Genomic DNA, 21,294 nt, shown 5'->3' with positions numbered 1-21,294 from the left:
CTTTGTGTGTCCAGGTAAGCCCACCTCTCTACTTTGTGAAGCACCTCTTCAACACGTTGTAGCTTCTGGTTGAGTTCCTGTGGAAATTTGTAAAGCTTGTTCTTCCACAAGCTTAGGCTGTTTGGCAATTTCAGTGACTAATTGCCTTACTTCTTTCTTCGTTAATGGTCTATCCTCAACGACTCCTTTTGTTAACTCTACCAAACCCTTTTCAAGCTTAAGGATTTTGGATTCTAGAGTTTCTAGGGATTTCTCAAGAACTTGTTTAAAATTTTTAAGATTTTGCACTTAAACCCTACCGCAAGGTTATGGGCTAATTCTAAACACAAGCTTTGTGCCAGCTTACCTTGTACTTAGTATCACAAAGAAATACACCAAATTCCTCGTAGGTTTAGCTCCTTGCGTACTTACTAGCCTCTCGACGGAGGATGCATGTCAGAGTTCAACCCTCCAGGTTTCTGGTTTCTCCCTAAGCAATTGCTTCATACAAGGATAAACAAGTAAAAGAAAGATGCTATTAACCAGTTCTTAATCTCTACAGGAATTGTTTTTCATCACAGTGACCTCCTTCCTAGGTACCCAGTAAGTTTCTACTCAGCCATTACTTCTATTAAAACTTTGTTGCACCTTTTGTTAATTATCGATGCTTCTATTTTTATCTTCAAACTATTTTTAAGTTGCACCTTTGATTTGATTAATCGTTTTACATGATAACAAACGCACAAGTAAATATCACGATAATTATTTAAGGAACTTGTCAAACCAGAGACTTGCTTCTTCCACCATCGACACGGTCATATAGTGCCCTACTCCAGCTTCGGCTACAAACTGTTCGATAATAGACAATAAACTGAAATTATGGCTCTCAGATTGGCAAAGCCTGTAAAAATGAACTATAACAGTTGCATTACGCAATTGTGCTGCTCGTATTCAGTCGCGTACCTGGAATTTTTCTTTGCAATTGGCTTCTTCGTAGATGTCATTGGCCTTCGCTATCGGAACACCTAAACCGGAAAGAGGGCAGCGAGGATCTTCTGCACCTATTTATTCAACATAATTAATCTCATTGATAGTGAAAGTAAGAGTCTTACTTGTGCCATATTTGAGTAGTAATCGTTCGAATATGAGACGTACCATTTAAGATTAGCAGGGGCCTTGGAGCAATAGCTGGAACTGTGTAAGGTGCGTCGAACTGGGAGGCTAGACCTGGAGCAATTCTCTCCCACACCTTCAAAAAGAAAAAACAAGAAGTAAACAATGGATATATGATCTTATTTTGTTGCACCATCCTCCATTGATCCACCAACCGCAGATGTAGCTTCCACGATGGAGAAATTCCAGATTTCACTAAGAGATGAAAGGAAGAAAAGAAAAAACATATTTTCCTCCTACCGCATCTAAATAAAAAGGAAATTTAAATAAAATAATTAATTAATTTTGCACATATTTTCTTTTGTTCCCCTGAAAAAGTATAAATAAGACCAGAAGCAAGCGAACAGAGAATTGTACCAAGGTTTGGAGAATATATATATATATATATATATATATATATATATATATAAAGAACATGAATAAGATGAAATACCTTCTCCACAACCTCTTTATCAATTTCATCTTTTCCTAAATCCTTGCAAGCCGCTGTAAAAATAAAGCAGAATTAGTTTACCATCTTAATTTAGGTAATTACATGCTTTCAAAGTAATATTAAGACACAGAGCCTAGTTTCATAAGGCTTCTCAAAGACTCCAATACTGAACTGAAAAAAGATTCACTCAACATGTGATCACTCTTCCTGTCTATTTTTTTTTTCCAGCTTGATTCAAAGAGTGTTGGACAAGTTCAGGGGCCAAAAATTGCACACATTTTTTTAGTCGAAAATTTCAGGTCCTCATCCAACTTTTCACTTTATAATAAAACAGGACTTAGCAAGTTGCTCATTAATTTTCTGCAACATTTTCACCATGTAACTGACTAATTCAATTTCATGTGCGTCAACCTAAAAGTGATGATGGGAAGGAGACTAACCTTCGAAGACAGGTTTTATGCTATCGGCTCGAGCATGCCACTTATCATAATCTAAAGCCCATCTGAAACCCTATCAGTAAGAAAACCACACTGATAACTGGAAGATATATAAGGTATAGAATAATCCACTTGTAACTGGAAGATTAATATCAAACATTAATACCTGAACCCCAATTATAGGGACAACCACAGAGTACCTTTCATCCGCTGCTGCAGCAAACCATGCATGCATGCCTGTACCAACAGCCAAATCTACATAAGCTCCAAAATATTTAATGGTTTGCAAATTAATATAAGCTTGATCAACTAGCACACCTCCAAGTGATTCACCAGTAATTCCAATTCGAACAGGATCAACATCTTCCCTTTGTACTAAATAGTCTGCTAGTTTTATTAAGTCCCAGACCTGCAATTTACATTTGCAAATGTTGAGTTTGTACTTGATGGTTTAAAGTTTTTGCAGTAATATAACAATTAAATCTATAACACAAAATTGGAACATGTTTATTAGACAAATATAACTCCGGCTTGATTGACATGTTTTAATTGCTCATTCGAGAGGCATATTGTATCAGAGATGTTGGGAAAAGAGCCTACTGTATCATAGATGAAAGGCATTGTATCCCCATTTTTCCATGCTGAAACCAGAGCCTAGTCCAAGGATAGGAGAAATCAATCAATTCAATGCCCTGAATTGTGTGTATTTTAATTAGCTTGAATAAGTGCAAGATTAGAGAGAAGACATAGATTCCATTACATCTTTGTATGCTGTTGTGTTGCTGGCTCTTTCTCCATGGTAGCGAGAATCAATAGCAATGGCTATATATCCTCTTGAAGCATAAGCCTGATACAAAATAAGCTCTCTTGTCACTCAATCTAAATCATGTTTTTGGATATTGTTGTGTCATGAAGATCAATATTACCTCAAGTAATGGCCGCAACCATTCCTTGCACTTATAAGAGCTATGTAAAATTACAATAGCTGGCTTTCTCTGTTTTGTATTATCCTTCAAGCTCAGAATCAATACAGGGAGACGACTTTGCTCACCTTCCTATAGAAGAAAATTGTGGCATTAGGTTTTGCTAATTTTCTCATTAAAAATTCTTAGTTCCTCAACATGAAACCAGTAGGCCTATATCTATCACAAAATAAACCATCTTGTTAATTTGCTGACACAAATCACAATTACTGTGTGTACCCTGCTACAATCATGTAATAGCTCACCATATGAACACCTAAAGCATATTTTATATACAAAGAAGAGGGCATTTATTTGCAGAAAGTAGAGACAACTAAACCAGATATATCCGATTTAAATATTAAGTTAGAGTATAACCCACAGTAGAAGTCCATCCAAATGAGCTTTAAGCAGAGTTTATCTGGTTTGACTATTTTTTATAGTTAGATTATCATGAAAAATTACGAAATTTGAATCATCAACTGGCTTGATTTGATTTGGCAAATTGCTGGTTCATACCCAACCTCACGCCTTAGATAGAACTTACCAACCAATAATATGCAAAGGTCAACCAACTCATGAGCACACCGACCTCTGGTTGACAAAGCATCACAAAACAATTAATAAACCGACAGGATGTGATTTGCATGCCATTGAACAAGTTGTTTAACGAAAGCATTCGCAAAATTACCTCAACTGTTAGATAAATATTCTCCTCGATCACTCTATCCTTGAAACAATCGAGATTCTCTCTCTGACAAGCTTCCATTACCTGAAAAAAACTAAACCAATTACGTGAAATCAACTATATCAAAATCTCTTGTTTTGGCCTGCTCACCTCCCTCGAACCTGGAAATATCGGCGCCTGATACACCGGCTCCGTCACCGGTCCCCCAAGCTCAACGGATAGAGAAACTGATCAAAGAAGATCCAACAGAATATGATACATGTTTCCCAAAACCACATAACAAACTCGCCACAAATTAATCGAGTTACATATGAGGAACCCTAGGTAGAGGGGAAAACACCCACTTACCATCAGGCTTCCGCCTCCGGCTTCGCAGGATCTGGAGGAAGTCCGTTCGAAGCTGATCGTTGGCTGATTGATAGGCGGCGGCGTCCATCGTTGTCCGGCGACGGAGTGAACTCAGAGTCCTCGCTCCACAGCGGTACTTATAAAGAGGGAACCATGTTCGCGCCGTGGTGGGCGGCGCCGTCGGAGGAAGACAGGCTGGCGTGGTGCGGCCGCTGATAAATCCAGTTTATTTAGTGCTACTTCGATTTTTTTCGTAACCCATTTCATATCTGCGTCACTAGTGGCGCAACCTGACATGGCCCATAGGGTACAAATTGAGGGAAGATAGACAGGTAAATGTGGAATTTTACAAAGACTAAACATGGTTTTCCAGATTTGTTAAAATTAAAAATCTGCATTCTCATTAATTTTCAAATTTTTGGTTGAATTTAATTCGATGGGATTTTTCCACTAATTTAATTTTCTGAGGGGTTTTTCCATATTTTATAACTTGTAGGTACCAATACGAAAAACAACCTCATTTTCCAAGTCATGAATTGCAGCGCTAGGCCTTTGCAGACAGGAATGTTCGGATGTCCAATACGCCGTCGGTGGCCGTGGGCGGATCGGCGAATCTCTGATCTGAAGCTCAGCAAAGGCCAATTTGTATTTCCGTTGTCCTGATCGGCCTTCCTTCTTCTGGATCCTGAGCTCTGCTCCAAGCTGAGGTTTGCTTTCGTTCCGCCCTTGATCTCCCCCCTTCGTATTTCTGCTGGATGATCTTACTTTCTCGGCTCAATTGGATTTCACATCCTTATTCCGTTGCTTGGTGCACGGAGTGTCAGGGTCTGGATCTTCGAGGCGACTTCTGTTGTTGAGTGGATCCGTAAATGCAAGCTTTGAATCTGGGATCACGATAGGGAAGGGACTTGGAGCTGGATAACGGAGAATGGCGTGGTTCGGGAATGTGTCTTTGGGGGGCTTCTCGGATTTGGCTGGGGCCGTGTCGAAACTGAGTGAAAGCGTCAAGAACATCGAGAAGAATTTCGATAGTGCTCTCGGATTGGAGGAAAAGCATGATCCCGACGACGATGGTAATAGATTTTGTGTTTTTATTATCATATTTCGTTCTTCAATTTTTTAAGCTTCTGTGTAAGTAAAGATAATCTTTCTCCTGAAGTTATTTTTCTTAATTGTCGTTCTTCAGAATTATTAGTATACTTACATTTATGTACAACTCATAGGAGATGAAGCACTAGTATTTCCCAGCATTCTGGTAGGATCTGAATGAAATTTGTATATATAGATAAACAACAACCTGGATAAAGAACTAAAACAGAGTGATGGATACTTTCTGACCGTGCTTAATTTGAATCAGTTTGAAAAATATTCTTATGCCTGATTCTCTTCTTGCTTCCATATAGAAATTGATTTTCTTTTTTGAAATTTCATAGACCGTAGAGTTGTTTGAGTGATTAGGTGTACATGCTGTTTGCCTGTTTCTCAATTAATAAAGAACCTCTGTTGATATGTTCTTCCCCAGCTACCTATCTGTATCCTTGTCTATGTTGATGAAAAAAAAACATGGTTCTACTTTTAGCATTGGTAATGTCATAATCATAACATAATCTCTACTTCATGTTGTATTGATATAAATTTCTGTGGTTGTAAAATTACTAGGTGTTCAATTCAAAGGACCAAGTAGGAATTTAGTTGATCTTTTCCAATCTCATATTATTTTACCATTTGGGGTTTATGCATCAAAGTTTAGCATGCGGTGTTTGTGTTATGCATGATCATAGCATTGACCTACTATACATGCTATTAGATCATTTAAGTAAAATCATTTCAAGAAGAGATTATTTAATCTTGCCAAAATATATAACATATATAACCTACATACTATTAGATTATATAATTTATGGCTGAAAATATGAATACATTATTTACATCTAAAAAAAATTCTAATCCCTTCTTAGTTGTAACTTTATAATAATGATTTCTTTGAAATATTTATTTTGCTTAATGCTCTAGGAAAATGAAGAGGTCACATTATTGTATTCGCAGAAGGAAGTCTTTAAATCTTTGAGATCTGAGACTAATGGAAAATCTGGAGGTTGGCAAACAACATAAGTTGCTATCTATTGTAACAATTTGGTAGGACAAACAAGTATAAGAAACCATGAAAGTTCAGCGTGAAGCAAATTATCGGACTAGAAGTAATTTTTTTAAAGAGAATTTACAGCATGCTTCATTGAAGAAAAGAAAGATCATATCGCCTAGATTGTATAAATTGCAAATTCCTGCCGGCACCAATCTGTATCGTGTATCTATAAGAGTTGAAATTGATACAATATCATTCTGGGTCAGGACTAGAGACCTCTACCAAAATTGAGATTTAAAATATTGAATTGTGTTAAATAACATATTCTTTAGTCTCCCTCTATCTCTCACATCATCACTTTTAGTCAATTTAACTTGCCTAACTATAAAATCTTTTAGCTGTCTTAGAACATTTCCGTACAATCTTTATTTTTAAAATATTTTCTTGCATTTTATCATTTATGGTGAAACACTTAATGCCTCCCAGATTTTTTTTTAAATTTATCTTTTCATGATGCAATAGTAACCTATTTTTGGTTTATCTTATCTAGTAACTAGACCTAACACTTATAGGTTTTATAAAAGACATTAAATAACCAGAATGATGATTACTTGTGTAGTTTTTTCCTCAGCTTTCTATATTATGAGCAGTTCGTGTGTTTTTTTTTTGACAACCGATAGTTTGATAGTATACTTACTATTTACTTGATTTTAGTGTTCTTTGCAATCAATAAAGGCTTCCTACAAAATTTTCTTCACATTCACTGTATGCTATAGCTTTGCGCACATCCTCTAACATTACCTGACAAAAGTAATCCTGTATATGCTTTGAAAAATTATTTAAATTACAGAAGAGAAGAAACATTTCTATTCTTCTTCCTATTACATGGATCAACTTTTATATTTTATATCTGCAATTTCTCCCCCAAACAGTTGGGAAAGATAACCTGTGATTCTATAGTCTACATTTTTATCCATTGGTCATGAGTTGTTCCCCTAAGTTTTTCTGATAATTAGATATTGTTGAACCATGACATATATGCTTCTTACGAGGTTTTAATCATATGTTTTGTCCATCAGGTTCTGGAAAATGGACATCGACATCAGGTAGAATAGGCCTTTTAGAACCTATGATGTCCTTTATGGGGCAAAAAGAAGAGGAAAGTGCTTCTGGACAAACAGTACTAGTTGAATCTTTACGACACCCTTTAACAGCTGAAGAGCATGAAATGACCTCAAGTTTTACATCCTCTGAACCCATGAGTAAATCAACTATTTCTTCTGAAAAGGAAAATGAAGATTCTATAACCAAAGATACTGACATCCTTTATACTAATGCCAACAACATGATTGAAGAACCTCAAATCTTTGTTGTGAACAAAGCTGTTGAATCAAACTGTTTGCAAGCTGAAATGGGGACTTCATTGCCTAGAAGTGAGGAAGAAGTAGATCCATCATCCATTTTCCAACAGAAAACAGATGGTGACATCCAAGCTAGTGATAACTCAAAACCAGAAGATCCTGCACAACAAATTGCTGATAGTGTAGAATTAACTGTCAGCAATGTACTCAAAGAACCTGAAGAGACACATCATGTATATGATTCACAAGGAACTAATGTCATACAGGAGAGTAAAGCTGAGCAGCCTCTAGATAAATGGTCTTCTGAACATTCTAAAGTAATTGTCCCAGATAACCTTGATGAAGAAGCCTCAGTTGCTCTTCCTGTTAGTATAGAGAAGTGTGATAATGTCAATGAACCATCATATAACAATGTTTCAGATGCAATCCATAGTGAGCAGGATCATGAGATGGCATCTGACTTGGTATCTCATGATACGAATGAACCTCCCAAGTCATTAAAAGTGAACTCCAGGGAAAGAGATGATGAAGATGAGAATGCCAAGCCTTCATTTACTTCATCCAATAATGCATTAGGTTCAGTGGATCAGCTAGGGGAAATAGAGAAGGTAAAACAAGAAATGAGAATGATGGAGTCTGCATTAAAAGGTGCTGCTAGGCAAGCCCAGGTAATTCAATTTTAAGCAATTCAGTTTAAGTAATGTAGGATTGTGGAAATGGCAACTTATGCAACAGTATTAGTACATGTTCAAGAGGTTGTCTGTACTATGACACAAAGTTTGTCACCCTTGTTACTTTCCAATAGAAAAACTCTAAGTGCTTGTAGTTTGTAATTGGAGCATAATTGTGTGTGATCTGTGCCTTTCTGAAATAATAGCATTGTGAATTTCTGGATTTCTGATGTTTCTTTTAACTGTAACAATCTTCCTCTGATATTGTAGTACGATTATAATTTTTTTTTCTCCCATTCATTTTCTCAGCATTTTATCTGCATGATTTTGCAGGCTAAAGCTGATGAAATTGCTAAACTGATGCATTTTACGAGATTTTGCAGGCTAAAGATGAAATTGCAGTTGAACAGTTGAAATCTGTCATTGAGGATCTAAAGGTAGCTATGAAACTATTATATATTGTTTTATTACTAAATATTACAGATTTCACAAAGATATCTTTGTAGTTGATGTGGTTTATTGGAGGTTGCAACATCTTAAAACTAATATTAAAACCAATGCTGTTTACACTTGTATCTTTTTGCAATATATAGATGTTGTGCCTTTGTTTTGTTCATCTCTCGAGTCTATGTTGTATACTCTTCTTATTGATAGAGTTAATGATTACAAGTAACTTTAGGAAAGTCCATGAAGAGGTTTCGTTTTTTCCTGTGTCGACTAGAATTGTAATTAAATGTAACTAAGCTGGTATTTCAGTGCTTTTAAATGAGTTGCATGATAATGAGGTCGTATACTTTCACAGAAGAAAAATCCATACTGGTCAACATTGAATGTCTAATCCGTGAGTTCTCATGTTTTCAATTTTGAGACCAATTGACATGGAGAATGCTGTTAATTTCTTCACATACAGTTTTTTACTTGTGCCATTTTGCATTGCTGTTCTCTTGTTTGTTGTATTTCTTTCAAATGGCTGAGTGATTGAACTTTGTTGCTTGAAAATTTGGTTAAAAAATTCCTTGTTGTTTGCTTCTAAGTTACTGTATTTTACAGAGGAAATCGAAAGAAGAAGAATTAGATGCATTGCGAGATGAATATCATCAAAAGGTGTCATCTCTTGAAAGAAAGGTGCAAATAACTATTACATTATTTCTTGCCATAATATATGATTCCATTGAGTTGATTTGGGTATTTCAACTATTTGTTTCATCACTTGAATATGCTGCCTCTATTGGTTTGACATTCGGATTGAGGCATTTGGAATTTACCTTCTGTCCTATGTCCTTGTGTGTTGATTGATGCCCTTAGGGCATGAGCCAGTTGGTTATTCCTGTTGGAATAATGACTTTTTGAAGTGGACTTTAGCCGGTCGAATCTCATCGCGAAGCTGAGGCAATGTCCTCCTCCGTAGTGGCAGTCATTGTTGCAATATGACATGTATACCTCCTCACCAATATCGTGGGATATATTTTGTTTTTTGCTGGGATGGCGGATTCCATGCTGAAGAAATGTGTGTTGATTGATTACAATTTACAACCCCCAGCCATTTTTATTCCTGTTGGAATAATGACTTTTTGAAACACTTATGATTTAGCCTGTCCTGTCTCATCGCCTGAAGTTTAAGTCTGGATATAGATTATGGACCTAGGTATGGCAGTCATTGCTGCAATATGACATGCAGAACTGTCAAATATAAAGAGAGTATTGAGGAAGACAGTAATCAACAATGATTGCGGAAGAAAGCAAGAGGATACATAGTTGGAAATGGGAACAATTAATGTAGGATTCTGATCAGACGAGATGACCAACATGTTTGAAAACAGATTAGTAGATTAACTGTTGTAGATTATCACAGTTACTGTTTATGGTATACTATGTTACTCCAACTTGGTTAGCAGTACACAACACCGGCGTGAACATTGTTGTTTCTAATGATTTTTATATTTGATCAATTAGGGGCACGGAGAGTCCACTTGTAGTGTTAGTGTCCCATATGGGCATGGAGAGATATATGAATACTCGATGTACTAAAGATGGCATATGAACTTGACTTGCAATATGCTACTTGATATGCATTCCATATGAAAAACAGAGTAATGGTACTTGCGATCTGGTCATACAAAGTCAATTCCACATTTTCATTAACTATCTTAACCTTGATGATATGACTTTGTGGAAGATAACAATGGTTTGTTATTTTAGTTTCTAATTGTTTGATGCTATTTCACCCCAAAAACATATATTTTGACATTCTTACAATTAGGAAGTGTTTTTCAATGTTAGGTATTACATGCACAAAATCTTTGTGAAGCATGAACGTTTTTGTTTTATATTTATCTTCATAGAAAATGACCTTTCCTTGGAAGAAATTTTTGTAGCTGCATCCCGGATATCAGTTTCCTAAGTGTTTGTTCGGTATCTTCAAACTCTTACTTTTCAGTAAATACCAACTGCTGTGACTTGTTTAGTTGCATTCTGTAAACTAAATTCTTTCTATTGGTGGAGAATCCATGGTATAAAGCATTTTGTCCTAGAAGTTCTATTAAAAGGTTAATGTAGCAGTAATAGATGTGTGAAGTTACTAAAAAGGATAAAATGGAATACATTTATATGTGAGAGCAATTAAGTGTAGATCCAATAGAGAATAAAATGAGATAAAATAGGTTGAGATGGGGTATACATGTTAAAAGGCAATCAATAGACTATATCTAGAAGTAGTGGGAGATGTAACGAGTAGAAGGAGACTAAGAAAATCTCTAGGCTCTACGTCTTGTCTAATGTATTAACATATTAATGAATGAACATGTTGTCTATCTTCAGGGGACCGTAACTTGTCTAAAACAATGTCAATTTTTTTCTTCAGGTTTATGCCCTCACCAGAGAAAGGGATACATTAAGGAGAGAACAAAGCAAAAAGAATGATGCTGCTGCTCTTTTGAAGGAGAAAGATGAGATAATCAGTCAAGTTATGGCTGAAGGTATGCCATGAATAATTCTTTCTTTCCAGTGGACTAGTGCAATTTGGCAGCTTTGCAGTTAGGGCTCCAAATGAGTTGAGTAAATCATGCGTCACCTTGCTCAAGCTCACCTGAAAGAATCCTTACCAAGCATGAGTTTGTTGCAATTAAAATTTAAGCTCATGCTTGACTTGTTAACTTACATTGAGCTCTGCACTTGTTTTGTAGCTAAACTAGCTTAGCTTCAGCTTAGCCTCTTTGTATTCAAGGTCGATTCAAGCTAGAGTTGGATTGAAGCTAGAGCTATAATTGAGAACGAGATGTTGTTATACGTAATCAAACTAACTATTACAAATTTCAAGGAATGAAACTCGAGCCGTTTCGTCCGATATGGGCGAAACATCTCGTTCCACCTCGTGGACCGAAACCATCATAGTCACTCCTCCTGTGTTGGCATGTCGAGGCCCCGCGGAGGCGTTGTTGGGCCCTTGTGACTCGTCTGGTTCCCACCGCCATGCGACGAGTTCGGAGGCCTCGCTGGGCTCACGCGACGCCTTCGGGAGGTACCAACGAGCTCGCGGGATGTCTCCAGAGGCGTCGTCGAGCTTGTGTGATGCCTTTGGAGGCGTCATTGAGCTCGTGCGGCGGTGCCGAGGTGTCGCTCCCAACTATGACTGAGGTGATTTAAATGAGCTTTAATAAAGTCTAATAACATTATCTCATTAATTAATATAACGACTTTAATTAAAATCATTATATTAAAATAAAATAAAATTTTATAAATTATAATCATGTTTTTTTATAAAACGTATTATTTATATTATATATATAATTTCTAATTAGTAATTAATTACAATATAAATTATAACTATATATTATATAAATTAATAATTAATTAAACAAACTATTAATCAACAAATATAATTATAATATAAAATTTTATTTTTTATTAAAATATATAAAAAATATTCTAATTAAAATTTTTATTTTGTACTAATAATTTATTCAAAATCAAACCTTAAACTATTTTTCAAATAAAAATAAATTAAAATTTCTAAAAAATATTTAAAATATTTTAAATAATTTTAAATTTTTATAAATAATTTTAAAATTTTGTAAATAATTCTAAAATTTTTAATTATTTAAAAATTAAAAAATATAACACAAGCCAACTGGAAAACCAATCGACTATTTAATCAACTGCACCAATCGACTTCACTCGGAATCAAAATATTTTATTCATTCAAAATCTACATCTAAGTCAATTATCATGCTCCAGTTGACTAAAACAAAGATCGACCATTGTATATGCAATCCCATTTTATTTTGCTTAATAACTATCATCCCACTAAGTGGGGTCAACTATATGTATCCTCCTACATTATTGGACTAGATCTCATACTTATTTTTAAATTATACATAATAAACATATATATCTAATAATTACTATATATATAAATAAATAAGTATTGAAGTCATATCAGCACGGTACGATACAGTACCGAAACTGTATCGTTTTGATTTGGGACCGAAACCTCGATACGGGTCAAAATTTTAAACCTTGACAAAAAACCCAACATGCATAGTTGTCATCTTTGTAATTTTCTTTATCATCAAAGACATGTTTGTTCAAACTACTTAAGTTCACTATATGGATCTTTTTTCTTGGTTGAGTTAGCTTATATTATTATCATTTTCTATTCTATATGTAGATTGTTTTTCTGTCTTAAATCTGCCACTTTAATCTATTTAATTTGTTTGGTTCTAAATTGTTTGGTCACCTTTGAACATATTATATCATCTCAATCTATTTTTTCTCAATTTATCATCTATTGCTTGTGGAGCAACTCCTAATTTCTATTGCTCCTAATGATAGTATTTTTTATTATCTTTTTTGATAATTTCTCACCCTCATCTCAGCATTCCCGTATTCGTCATATTAGTTTAGTTTACTTTGCATGTGTTGTTTTCTGACAACTCAAGCTCACAACTTTTGGCAGTTTTATCACAGTTATAACTTTTTTTCTTTAGCTTAAGGGGCACATGAAGATCTGACAAGACTTTAAAGATAGTAAGATATCTAAGACCTTCATATGAGTTTCATGTCCATCATTAATTCTTTTCTTATTATTTAAGCTACATTGCATGGATTCAGTTAAGTTCTGTTTAACTTAAAATCTTAGTCTCCAATGTTTGTTCTACAATTCAATCTTCGAGCGAAAGAGAAATAAATCAATGTGTTTTCTTTGTTTTTTGAGGAAATTTTGCCAAAGCCAAATCCATTTCAAAGAATTGAACTGGAACAAATTGCATTAAAGAACGTTAAAACAAATGAAAAGATAATGCTTTTATTGATATGATATTTTTCTGTCAACCTATTCCAGGAACCACAATTCATTTCAAATGCACAATTTCTTCTTATGAGTGCAAATTTTGATTAACATAGCTTAAGTTTATTTATTAATTTTTATGTTCCAACCAAAGGTCTTAGAAGGTTTGTCTCTGTCTATTTGGAAATTACAGTTTCTGTAAGCTTATATTTCATGACTATATGTCAGAAATTTGTTTCCTACTTCAGTAAAATACAACAATATGATAGTTTGATTTGTTTGAGGTAAGACATTAACTTGACCTAGGATGTGTTGGAGACATCAATAGTGGAGAAAAGAGAAAATAATTACCAAATTTTGCTTGGGATTCTAGCTATTTCACCTAGGATATGGCCTTGTAATAAATGTTCTTTTCCAGAAATGACAGATCATCTATCTATCTATATCCATCTTATGTTCCCTTAATTATAAGAAAACAAAAATCTGCAAAATAGGGAAATTACACAGAGAATTTTAATTTATTGAACAAACACTTGGTCACCTTAAAAGTTTCATGCCATATACCCCAGCTATTTGGAGTGTGGTACATGGATCCTATAGGACCTATACCTCAATTAAACTTTATGTGAGACTATATTACTAAGAACATATATGTTATTTAGATCTCTTTTAATTAATTAATATACTCTTTGATTTTCCTTTATCTTGAGTGGATCTGGCAATTTAGTTCTTTGCAAAACCCCTGAAATACCAAATGTAGAATGCCAAACTCAACTACTGTCCCTTGCTGTCAGATATTTTCTTAGATGCTCATCTCTGTAATCAGTTTTCTAACTCAGCTAGCTGATTTTTCCAGCACCTGTAGTGGAAACAAACCCATGGTTTCTCTAGAGGTTTTGATGATGTTGTATGAGATTTGCATTAAATGTTATTCTCCTCAATTCTTTTGATTAACAAATATCATCCTTGCACCTGCAAATATTCATTAATCGCTTCATATTGTTGGCTTACCTTTTGTGGCAGGTGAAGAGCTGTCAAAAAAGCAAGCTGCTCAAGAAGCAACCATGAGGAAACTAAGGGCGCAGGCAAGGACTATTTTTTGGATTTTTTTTATTCTGCTAAACATTTCTATTTGTCATAAGATATCTTTTCTATTTGGAGATGCTCTTTTGATACCAGATTCGGGAACTTGAAGAAGAAAAACAAAGACTGAACTCGAAGCTCCAGGTAATTTAGTATAACTTACCTGTTAACATAAATTCAAACCAAAATATGCTCCTCCCATGTTAATCATTTTCCTTGTTTTAACTGGAATTTTTAAGCTTTCACACTTCAATAAATTAGACTTCTACTGAATCTGCACTAAGAGTTGTGGGACTAATAGAAGAGATTTATAGGTTTAGATAAGCTAACTACTATTTATTTAATCATTTTTGGCTGCTGGTTAGACCTATTAAATTAATGAGTCAATTCCCTCATTTGGGTGAATTGTGATAATGACAAATCACATTTAAGTTGGTTCTCTTTTTTTTTTTGGCCTGGAGAAACGTAGAGGTCCTTTAATAAATTTTTATTGTTGTTTGTAATCATGTGCTGAAATGTTGGTAACTTACTAGTAGTGACTGCTGAAATGTTGGTTACTTACTAGTAGTGACGATCATGTGACGACCTGGATATTAGTAAATCATATTGTCAAAATTTCATGAAATTCTTGTGGCTTCATGGGATGAATTTTGTTTAGAATTCTGCAATGATGCTTGTGACAACTGAAGATGTTAAATTTGACTTCATGTCTTGGAAATGATGCAACCTTTTAGTCTTTACATCTTTTAGTCTTTACATCACCAAATGATCACTATTTTTTCTTCTTCAATGGTTGTTTCTTGACACTTGTTCTTACAGGCACAAGGATTATGTATGCACAACTAGTATTATATAAATAGATGTATACTGAGAATAACACATCAGAACATTGATTATATCTCATAGAACATTTATTAATGTGAAACAAAATTCTTGTGTATTTCTTGCATAAATAAATCACTTGCACATTTTTTTCTTTTATCTACTTTGAATAATGGAACTTCATAATCCTATAGTGATATTGAAAGCAATACTGAGAAATTATTTACTGGTTTATAGGCTCTTGTATTGATACAAAACAACCCACGAGTTCCAAGTACCGCATTGATCTTATCTGTCATTGAACTCTATATATTGATATGTAGCTCATGGCCCAGTGAAACTCTGGAATTCATTAGTCAATGGGAAACACAAATATTTGACTTTGAGATTGTTACTATGAAATTTACTGATCATGAAAGACTGATTCAACGCACTCTCCTATCATCAAATCATTTATTGGTTATAAGTTGAATTCCAATTAATGGCCTAAAAAATTGTTGACTTGTCATGATTCTGGTGGTATATTTGAGGATGTCATCTTAATTAGTTAACTTAGATGAGAGTGACAGTACTCATTTAATCTCATACCTATTCTCCTTCCAGTCCATTCCCTGTAGCTGCTAAGTTAAGAGGATGATGAAAATTTCTGTTTAAAGTCACTACATCATGTTGAAATGGGAACATTGCTTTCAGAATCTTAGTTAACCCTCATTCCTGTAAAATTGATTATCTGATTAACAAAAGTTCCATTTAGTTGTCTAGGACAAGTTTCTGAAATTAAATTGTCTAATTATATTTCTATAAGCCCTCTTCAAGTAGCTGAATGCTGCTACATATTTCATTACCAGAAAGGTGAATGTAAAAGCACATGGTCTCTCCAACCTATATTTTCATTCCTGACTAATGCCTTCTCTAGGTTGAGGAGACAAAAGTAGAAAGTATGAAGAGAGATAAGGCAGCTACTGAGAAGTTGCTGCAGGAAACCATAGAAAGAAATCAAGCAGAACTTGCTGCTCAGAAGGAATTTTACACCAATGCACTTAATGCAGCCAAAGAAGCTGAAGCCTTAGCAGAGGCACGAGTTAACAGTGAGGCCAAGGCCGAACTTGAAAGTCGACTGAAGGAAGCAAGTGAACGTGAAGCTATGTTGATTCAGACGCTTGAGGAGTTGAGGCAGAGTCTGACTAGAACGGAGCAGCAGGTTATTGTTAACATTCAGCAGCTAGTGAAGTTCTGATATTTTTATGCGCTGACCTTTTGACTTCTTTGCATTTTATTTCTTTTTTTCCCTTTAATCTTTTTGCTTAAATATGATTATTACAGGCAGCATTTAGAGAAGAAATGCTGAGAAGGGATATGGATGATCTTCAAAAACGTTACCATGTATGTTAGGCAATGCTAAATTCTCCATGGATGGATTGGTGCCTCTTACTAGTCGTGGTTGTGTTTCTGATAATTATTGCTTTTATCTTGGGTTATCTCCAGGACAGTGAACTCCGCTACACTGAAATGATCACTCAAGTTCCTGAGTCAACTCGACCACTTCTAAGACAGATTGAAGCTATGCAGGTTTATTTCATTTTGGAATGTTCTTGCTCACTTTCTTGTTTTGTTCATGTTTTTCTCACTACAAGCTGTGAATCTCTGTAGGTGAAATTTTCTAATTTTCATTATCTTCAACATTAACAGGAGACCGCTGCAAGAAGAGCTGAAGCCTGGGCTGGTGTGGAAAATGCACTAAACTCTCGCTTGCAGGTTATCCTTAAACATTTCTAATGCCTTCAACTTGAACTATGTAAATTTTTTTATTATTATTTTAGGAATTCTGAATACATGCTTTGGAAGGATTGTGTCCAATGAGATTGTACTACAGAATAGGAGGATATAAGAACAATACATCTTTGGCTTAAAATATAAGTTTTTAAGAACTTTGCAGACATATGGGAAACCCATAGGTGGTACTTGTTGGATATCTTACTAGCTCTTGTTTCTCCTTATAGACATCAAAACCAATTATAGTAGTCAAACCCATATATAGTGCTTTTTAGATGGATGTCTTCTTTTCTCAATGAGAAAGTTATTCGTCGAAGGAATGACAAATTATTTGCCTGGTAGACCAACTAATGTAGAAAACTGTGTTTACAAATTTTAGTTGTTTTGTTGGAAAATTTTAGGATAACTAGGTCCTCTTTTATGAAGAACAAGTCATGCTTCGAGTCTATAAAAGGGTTTTGGATCTTATCTATTAGATCATATTTAGTTGATACATTTTTTCTTCCTTGGTCTCCTTGCTGAGTTAAGTTCAAGAATTTGTGGTGCGAAATTGTATTGTATCAATTGGGATAAGATTTGAATTCCTGATTTGTTACAAAATCGTTCCAATCCCTTCCAATAAGTTTGCCTCATTTGATGGCATATGTTTCTCACATGGACAGCAGTTCCTCTAGACTTCCTTTTTTTATTTGAGCCTGAGCAACAGCCCCTTCTATTGATCTCTTGCTCGATCTGATTCTTCTCAATGTGTGGACATTGAGCACTCTGCGGGAGGCCAAACCTCGTATTCTGCCAACCAATCTCACTGATTCCTCAAACCTGCATTGTGGGATGTTGTCTCAATGCTGACTATTGCTCACCACCATGCTTGAGGCTGACCTCCATTCTTGGTAAAATCCTTGCGACATGGTCTATTGTTGATCATCTTTCACCACACCTCATGATATAAAATCACTTCTTGTCCTTCCCTGTGTCATCTGCACCTCAATCCTACTGGTTGAACCTCCACCTTGCCATCGGGCTTCCCTATATGGCACCCTATGGCGAGAACATCACTGAGAATACCCTCTTCTTCTCAGTTCAACTCTGCCAATCAGTGGACCACCATACTTGCGGCCACCTCCAGCCTTCCCACTTTGTGGATCTGCATGAGTCGTTTCAATGTCTATCGTGTTACCATCTTACCATTCTGTGACTGAGATTTGGGCATTGCTGGTTGACTAGATCCATTGCCTCAACCTCCTCCAACAGCAAGGACCACACCTCCATTATGGACCGCCACTTCCAGGCCGTCACAACATCCCATTAAAGGAATTGACTACAAACTATTTGACCATCATCTATCATTAAAATAAATAAATCATATAAGTTATCCTATTTAGTTTAGTTATCCTTGATCATTCAAAAAAGAAATAATACAATTATCATTTTTTTATCATAGCCTAGTGTATTATACTTTTGTTTTATATGCTTATTAGCATCATTGCTTATTAGGGGTGCATCATTGCTTATTAATAATATTTAATTTGTATTTGAAATTATCGAATTCGGTTGACATGTTGAGAGATGAGAGAGCCAAAATTATTGATATTAGTTGTGATGCTAAATTTTTATATTATTCGATTCAAAATGAGGTTGACATGTTGAGACAAACCTAAATTTAAATTTATGAGAACTAGAACCAATCATCCAAATAACTTTAAAGAATCATTACCCTTTGTATCCAGATAGCTCCATAGATTATAGAAATTCTCACTTTTTATCATGTTATCTGATGTCTAAAAAAAATCAGGTCACCTTCCTAAAAATAATAATTGCTATTAGATATATTATAACAGAGACCCCTATTTTTTATGGAAGTTTCTTTCTTAATGCATTCCTTAATTGATGATTTGACCTTAAACGAGCCCTTCGACCACACTTTAAATAAGCCCTTGTTAACTTGGTCTCTTTTCAAACTGTAGGATACTTAATTGAATATTAAGCTTCAGTTGAAAACCAGTATACTGGTAACCAACTTTCATCAGGAAGCTTTTACCCAAGTTATAACACTACCTTAAGGACTCAAAAGAATCAGCAACAAAACATAAATATAGGAATAAATTTGAAAAAAATGTTTAGAATAGTTATTAAAACATCTATGATATATGTTCATTTATAGTAACTTTTGAGTTTGAAACTCATTACCATGTTATATGGTTTCTTTGTAATGATTATTATAAAAAATACGTTGATGCATCCTATAGACTCAAATGCAACAATATAAAGAATATCTATATATTCATTAGCCCTATAAATCCCTTAGGAAGTCATGTTCATTCTTATTATGAAAAAAATTGAACCTAATCATAGTTATTTAATTTACTAACTTATTTAAATGCCAATTCAAATTTTAAATTAGTGAGCATGCTAAATTACCAGGAGATATTCAAATCTTTGTCTTTTGTGTTGACTTATCCCAGGGTAGCCACAAACACTACTAGATCAAGCATAGTGTTTTCTGAGACATTGTAAGGAGAACAAAGGCAATGCTAAACTACGAAAATTAAAATCAGAAAGAAATTATGTTGGTTCTTCATTCATTGGAAGGGCCTCTAAGAATGGATAACAAATAAATCATGTTCAAGAAACTTCATGAGGCAAACAACAGAAAAAATGACTGAAGAAAGTGCTAACAACTTGCTTTGAGTTAACTTTTTCTTTATTGAGGAGAATAACACAGTCAGTGTTTATGAAACCCTTATTAAAAATTTTAGTTGCTTCCATACACTTAAAAGTTTTTAAATTTTTTGGGATTAGTAGGTCACATTTTTATGAAGCATTGATCATGTATATTCCCTTAAGGCCCCTATCAAAAATTTTAGTAGTTTCCAAACACTGAAAAGTATTTTAGATTTTTGGGATAAGTTGGTCATATTTTTTTTTATAGAGAACTGATTGTGTTAAATCCTTTTCTCTTCAATGAGATGAGTTATTCTAGTATTTTTGATAGGGCTGTAAACAAGCCAAGTTGAGCTAAGTTTTGTAGTGTTCAAGCTTGTTTGATAAGGTAACTGAGCCAAGTCAAGCCAAAGCCGAGCCTAAAATGAACCAAGCTGTTGAAATAATTGTTCAAGTTTGGCTTAGTTTATTTTTTATGAGCTTGAGCTTGGTTCGAGTTTGGCTTGATGTTTGTTTATTGACTCTCAATTCAAGCTTGTTTGTTTGTTTGAAACTTTTACATTTTAAACTTATTTAATTGGTTATTGAGTTTGATAATACAAACTTATTTATTGACCATGTTGATAAGAGTATTGTTCATGAACGTTGTTCACAAATATTGTTCACGAACGTTGGTCACGAACATCAATGAGTTGAATACATATGTGCTCAAGCTTGTTCGTTTAGTTTAACAAGTTATCTAAGCTTGTTCAATCAATTGATCTTGTGTGTATTAAACGAACATAAACAAGCTCTTACCAAGCTGAACACCAAGCTTATTCATGAATGTTCGGTTTATTTACAATCCTAATTTTTGGTGTGAATTTTCATGCTGCATCCCCAACCCAGCAGCAAAGGTTATTATAATTTCTGGTTATAATTGACAGGAGGCAGAAGCCAAAGCTGCATCCGCAGAAGAAAAGGAACGAACCCTAAATGAACGCCTATCTCAAAACTTATCTCGGATTACTGTTCTTGAGACTCAGGTTTTGCATCATTTTTATTTTAATATCATTTTTGAAGCTAGTATTCTTTCTTTTGTTTCCAATAAATAAGCCAAGTATTATGGTCAAATGTTTAGATTGCCTGTATCAGAACAGAGCAGACACAACTAAGTAGGTCACTTGAAAAGGAAAGGCAAAGGGCATCTGAAAGCAGACAAGAATATCTAGCAGCAATAGAAGAAGCTGCTACTCAAGAGGGTCGTGCCAAGCAATTTGAAGAAGAACTCAAGGAGATTAGAAGTAAACACAGAAGGGAGTTGCAGGATGAGGTGGTTCACAGAGAACTTTTGGAAAAGGTAATTCTTATTGTGGTTTATTATCATACTTTTCCTTCAGTATTGCAAAGAAATGAATCGAGTCAGTTGGAAGTTAAGATAAACAATTTATTTAAATGATCATGCATCCAGTGCAATCTCATATGGTTGTTATTGCTTTAAGTTGTTTAACTACTGATTTTTAAGCGTCAGTGTCACCATCAAGCTGCATTTCTTCT

The 21,294-nt window shown here is 34.7% G+C and overlaps 2 protein-coding genes across 2 annotated transcripts; one reads left to right on the top strand and one right to left on the bottom strand.

The window, feature by feature from the left end:
• Nucleotides 1-658: 658 nt before the first annotated feature.
• Nucleotides 659-4,194, bottom strand: LOC141830876 (uncharacterized). The gene is made up of 13 exons (XM_074718323.1): nt 4,021-4,194; nt 3,823-3,899; nt 3,676-3,756; nt 2,949-3,077; nt 2,783-2,869; nt 2,623-2,676; nt 2,341-2,431; nt 2,189-2,259; nt 2,026-2,095; nt 1,586-1,638; nt 1,135-1,228; nt 943-1,040; nt 659-828 (listed from the first exon to the last, which is right to left on the bottom strand). Exons 1-13 carry the CDS (start codon nt 4,106-4,108, stop codon nt 742-744), a joined length of 1,080 nt encoding a protein of 359 aa, XP_074574424.1. The 5' UTR covers nt 4,109-4,194; the 3' UTR covers nt 659-741.
• Nucleotides 4,195-4,592: 398 nt separating this feature from the next.
• On the top strand, nt 4,593-21,202 carry LOC141830728 (golgin candidate 5-like). The gene is made up of 15 exons (XM_074718153.1): nt 4,593-4,727; nt 4,845-5,093; nt 7,183-8,132; nt 8,469-8,502; nt 8,535-8,572; nt 9,186-9,260; nt 10,996-11,110; nt 14,443-14,504; nt 14,599-14,646; nt 16,241-16,525; nt 16,648-16,707; nt 16,810-16,893; nt 17,014-17,079; nt 20,685-20,783; nt 20,879-21,202. The coding sequence occupies exons 2-15, from the start codon at nt 4,949-4,951 to the stop codon at nt 21,194-21,196; spliced, it is 2,379 nt and encodes a 792-aa protein (XP_074574254.1). The 5' UTR covers nt 4,593-4,727; nt 4,845-4,948; the 3' UTR covers nt 21,197-21,202.
• The last annotated feature ends 92 nt before the right edge of the window (nt 21,203-21,294 follow it).

The sequence above is a fragment of the Curcuma longa genome, chromosome 6 (genome assembly GCF_044706935.1).
Source record: "Curcuma longa cultivar G26 ecotype Majalengka, Jawa Barat chromosome 6, ITB_CL_G26_1.1, whole genome shotgun sequence".
Classification (NCBI taxonomy): Eukaryota; Viridiplantae; Streptophyta; class Magnoliopsida; order Zingiberales; family Zingiberaceae; genus Curcuma; species Curcuma longa.
This window is presented reverse-complemented; position numbering and strand designations above follow the sequence as displayed.

Excerpts from the sequence above, each read along its gene's own strand:
- LOC141830728 (XM_074718153.1), top strand. The coding sequence starts at position 4,949 with ATGGCGTGGTTCGGGAATGTGTCTTTGGGGGGCTTCTCGGATTTGGCT. Across the intron at positions 8,133-8,468 it reads GTGCTGCTAGGCAAGCCCAG|GCTAAAGCTGATGAAATTGC; the intron begins GTAATTCAATTT and ends ATGATTTTGCAG. Across the intron at positions 16,526-16,647 it reads TGACTAGAACGGAGCAGCAG|GCAGCATTTAGAGAAGAAAT; the intron begins GTTATTGTTAAC and ends TGATTATTACAG.
- LOC141830876 (XM_074718323.1), bottom strand. The coding sequence starts at position 4,108 with ATGGACGCCGCCGCCTATCAATCAGCCAACGATCAGCTTCGAACGGAC. Across the intron at positions 3,078-3,675 it reads ATATTTATCTAACAGTTGAG|GAAGGTGAGCAAAGTCGTCT; the intron begins GTAATTTTGCGA and ends TTTCTTCTATAG. Across the intron at positions 1,229-1,585 it reads ATAAAGAGGTTGTGGAGAAG|GTGTGGGAGAGAATTGCTCC; the intron begins GTATTTCATCTT and ends TTCTTTTTGAAG.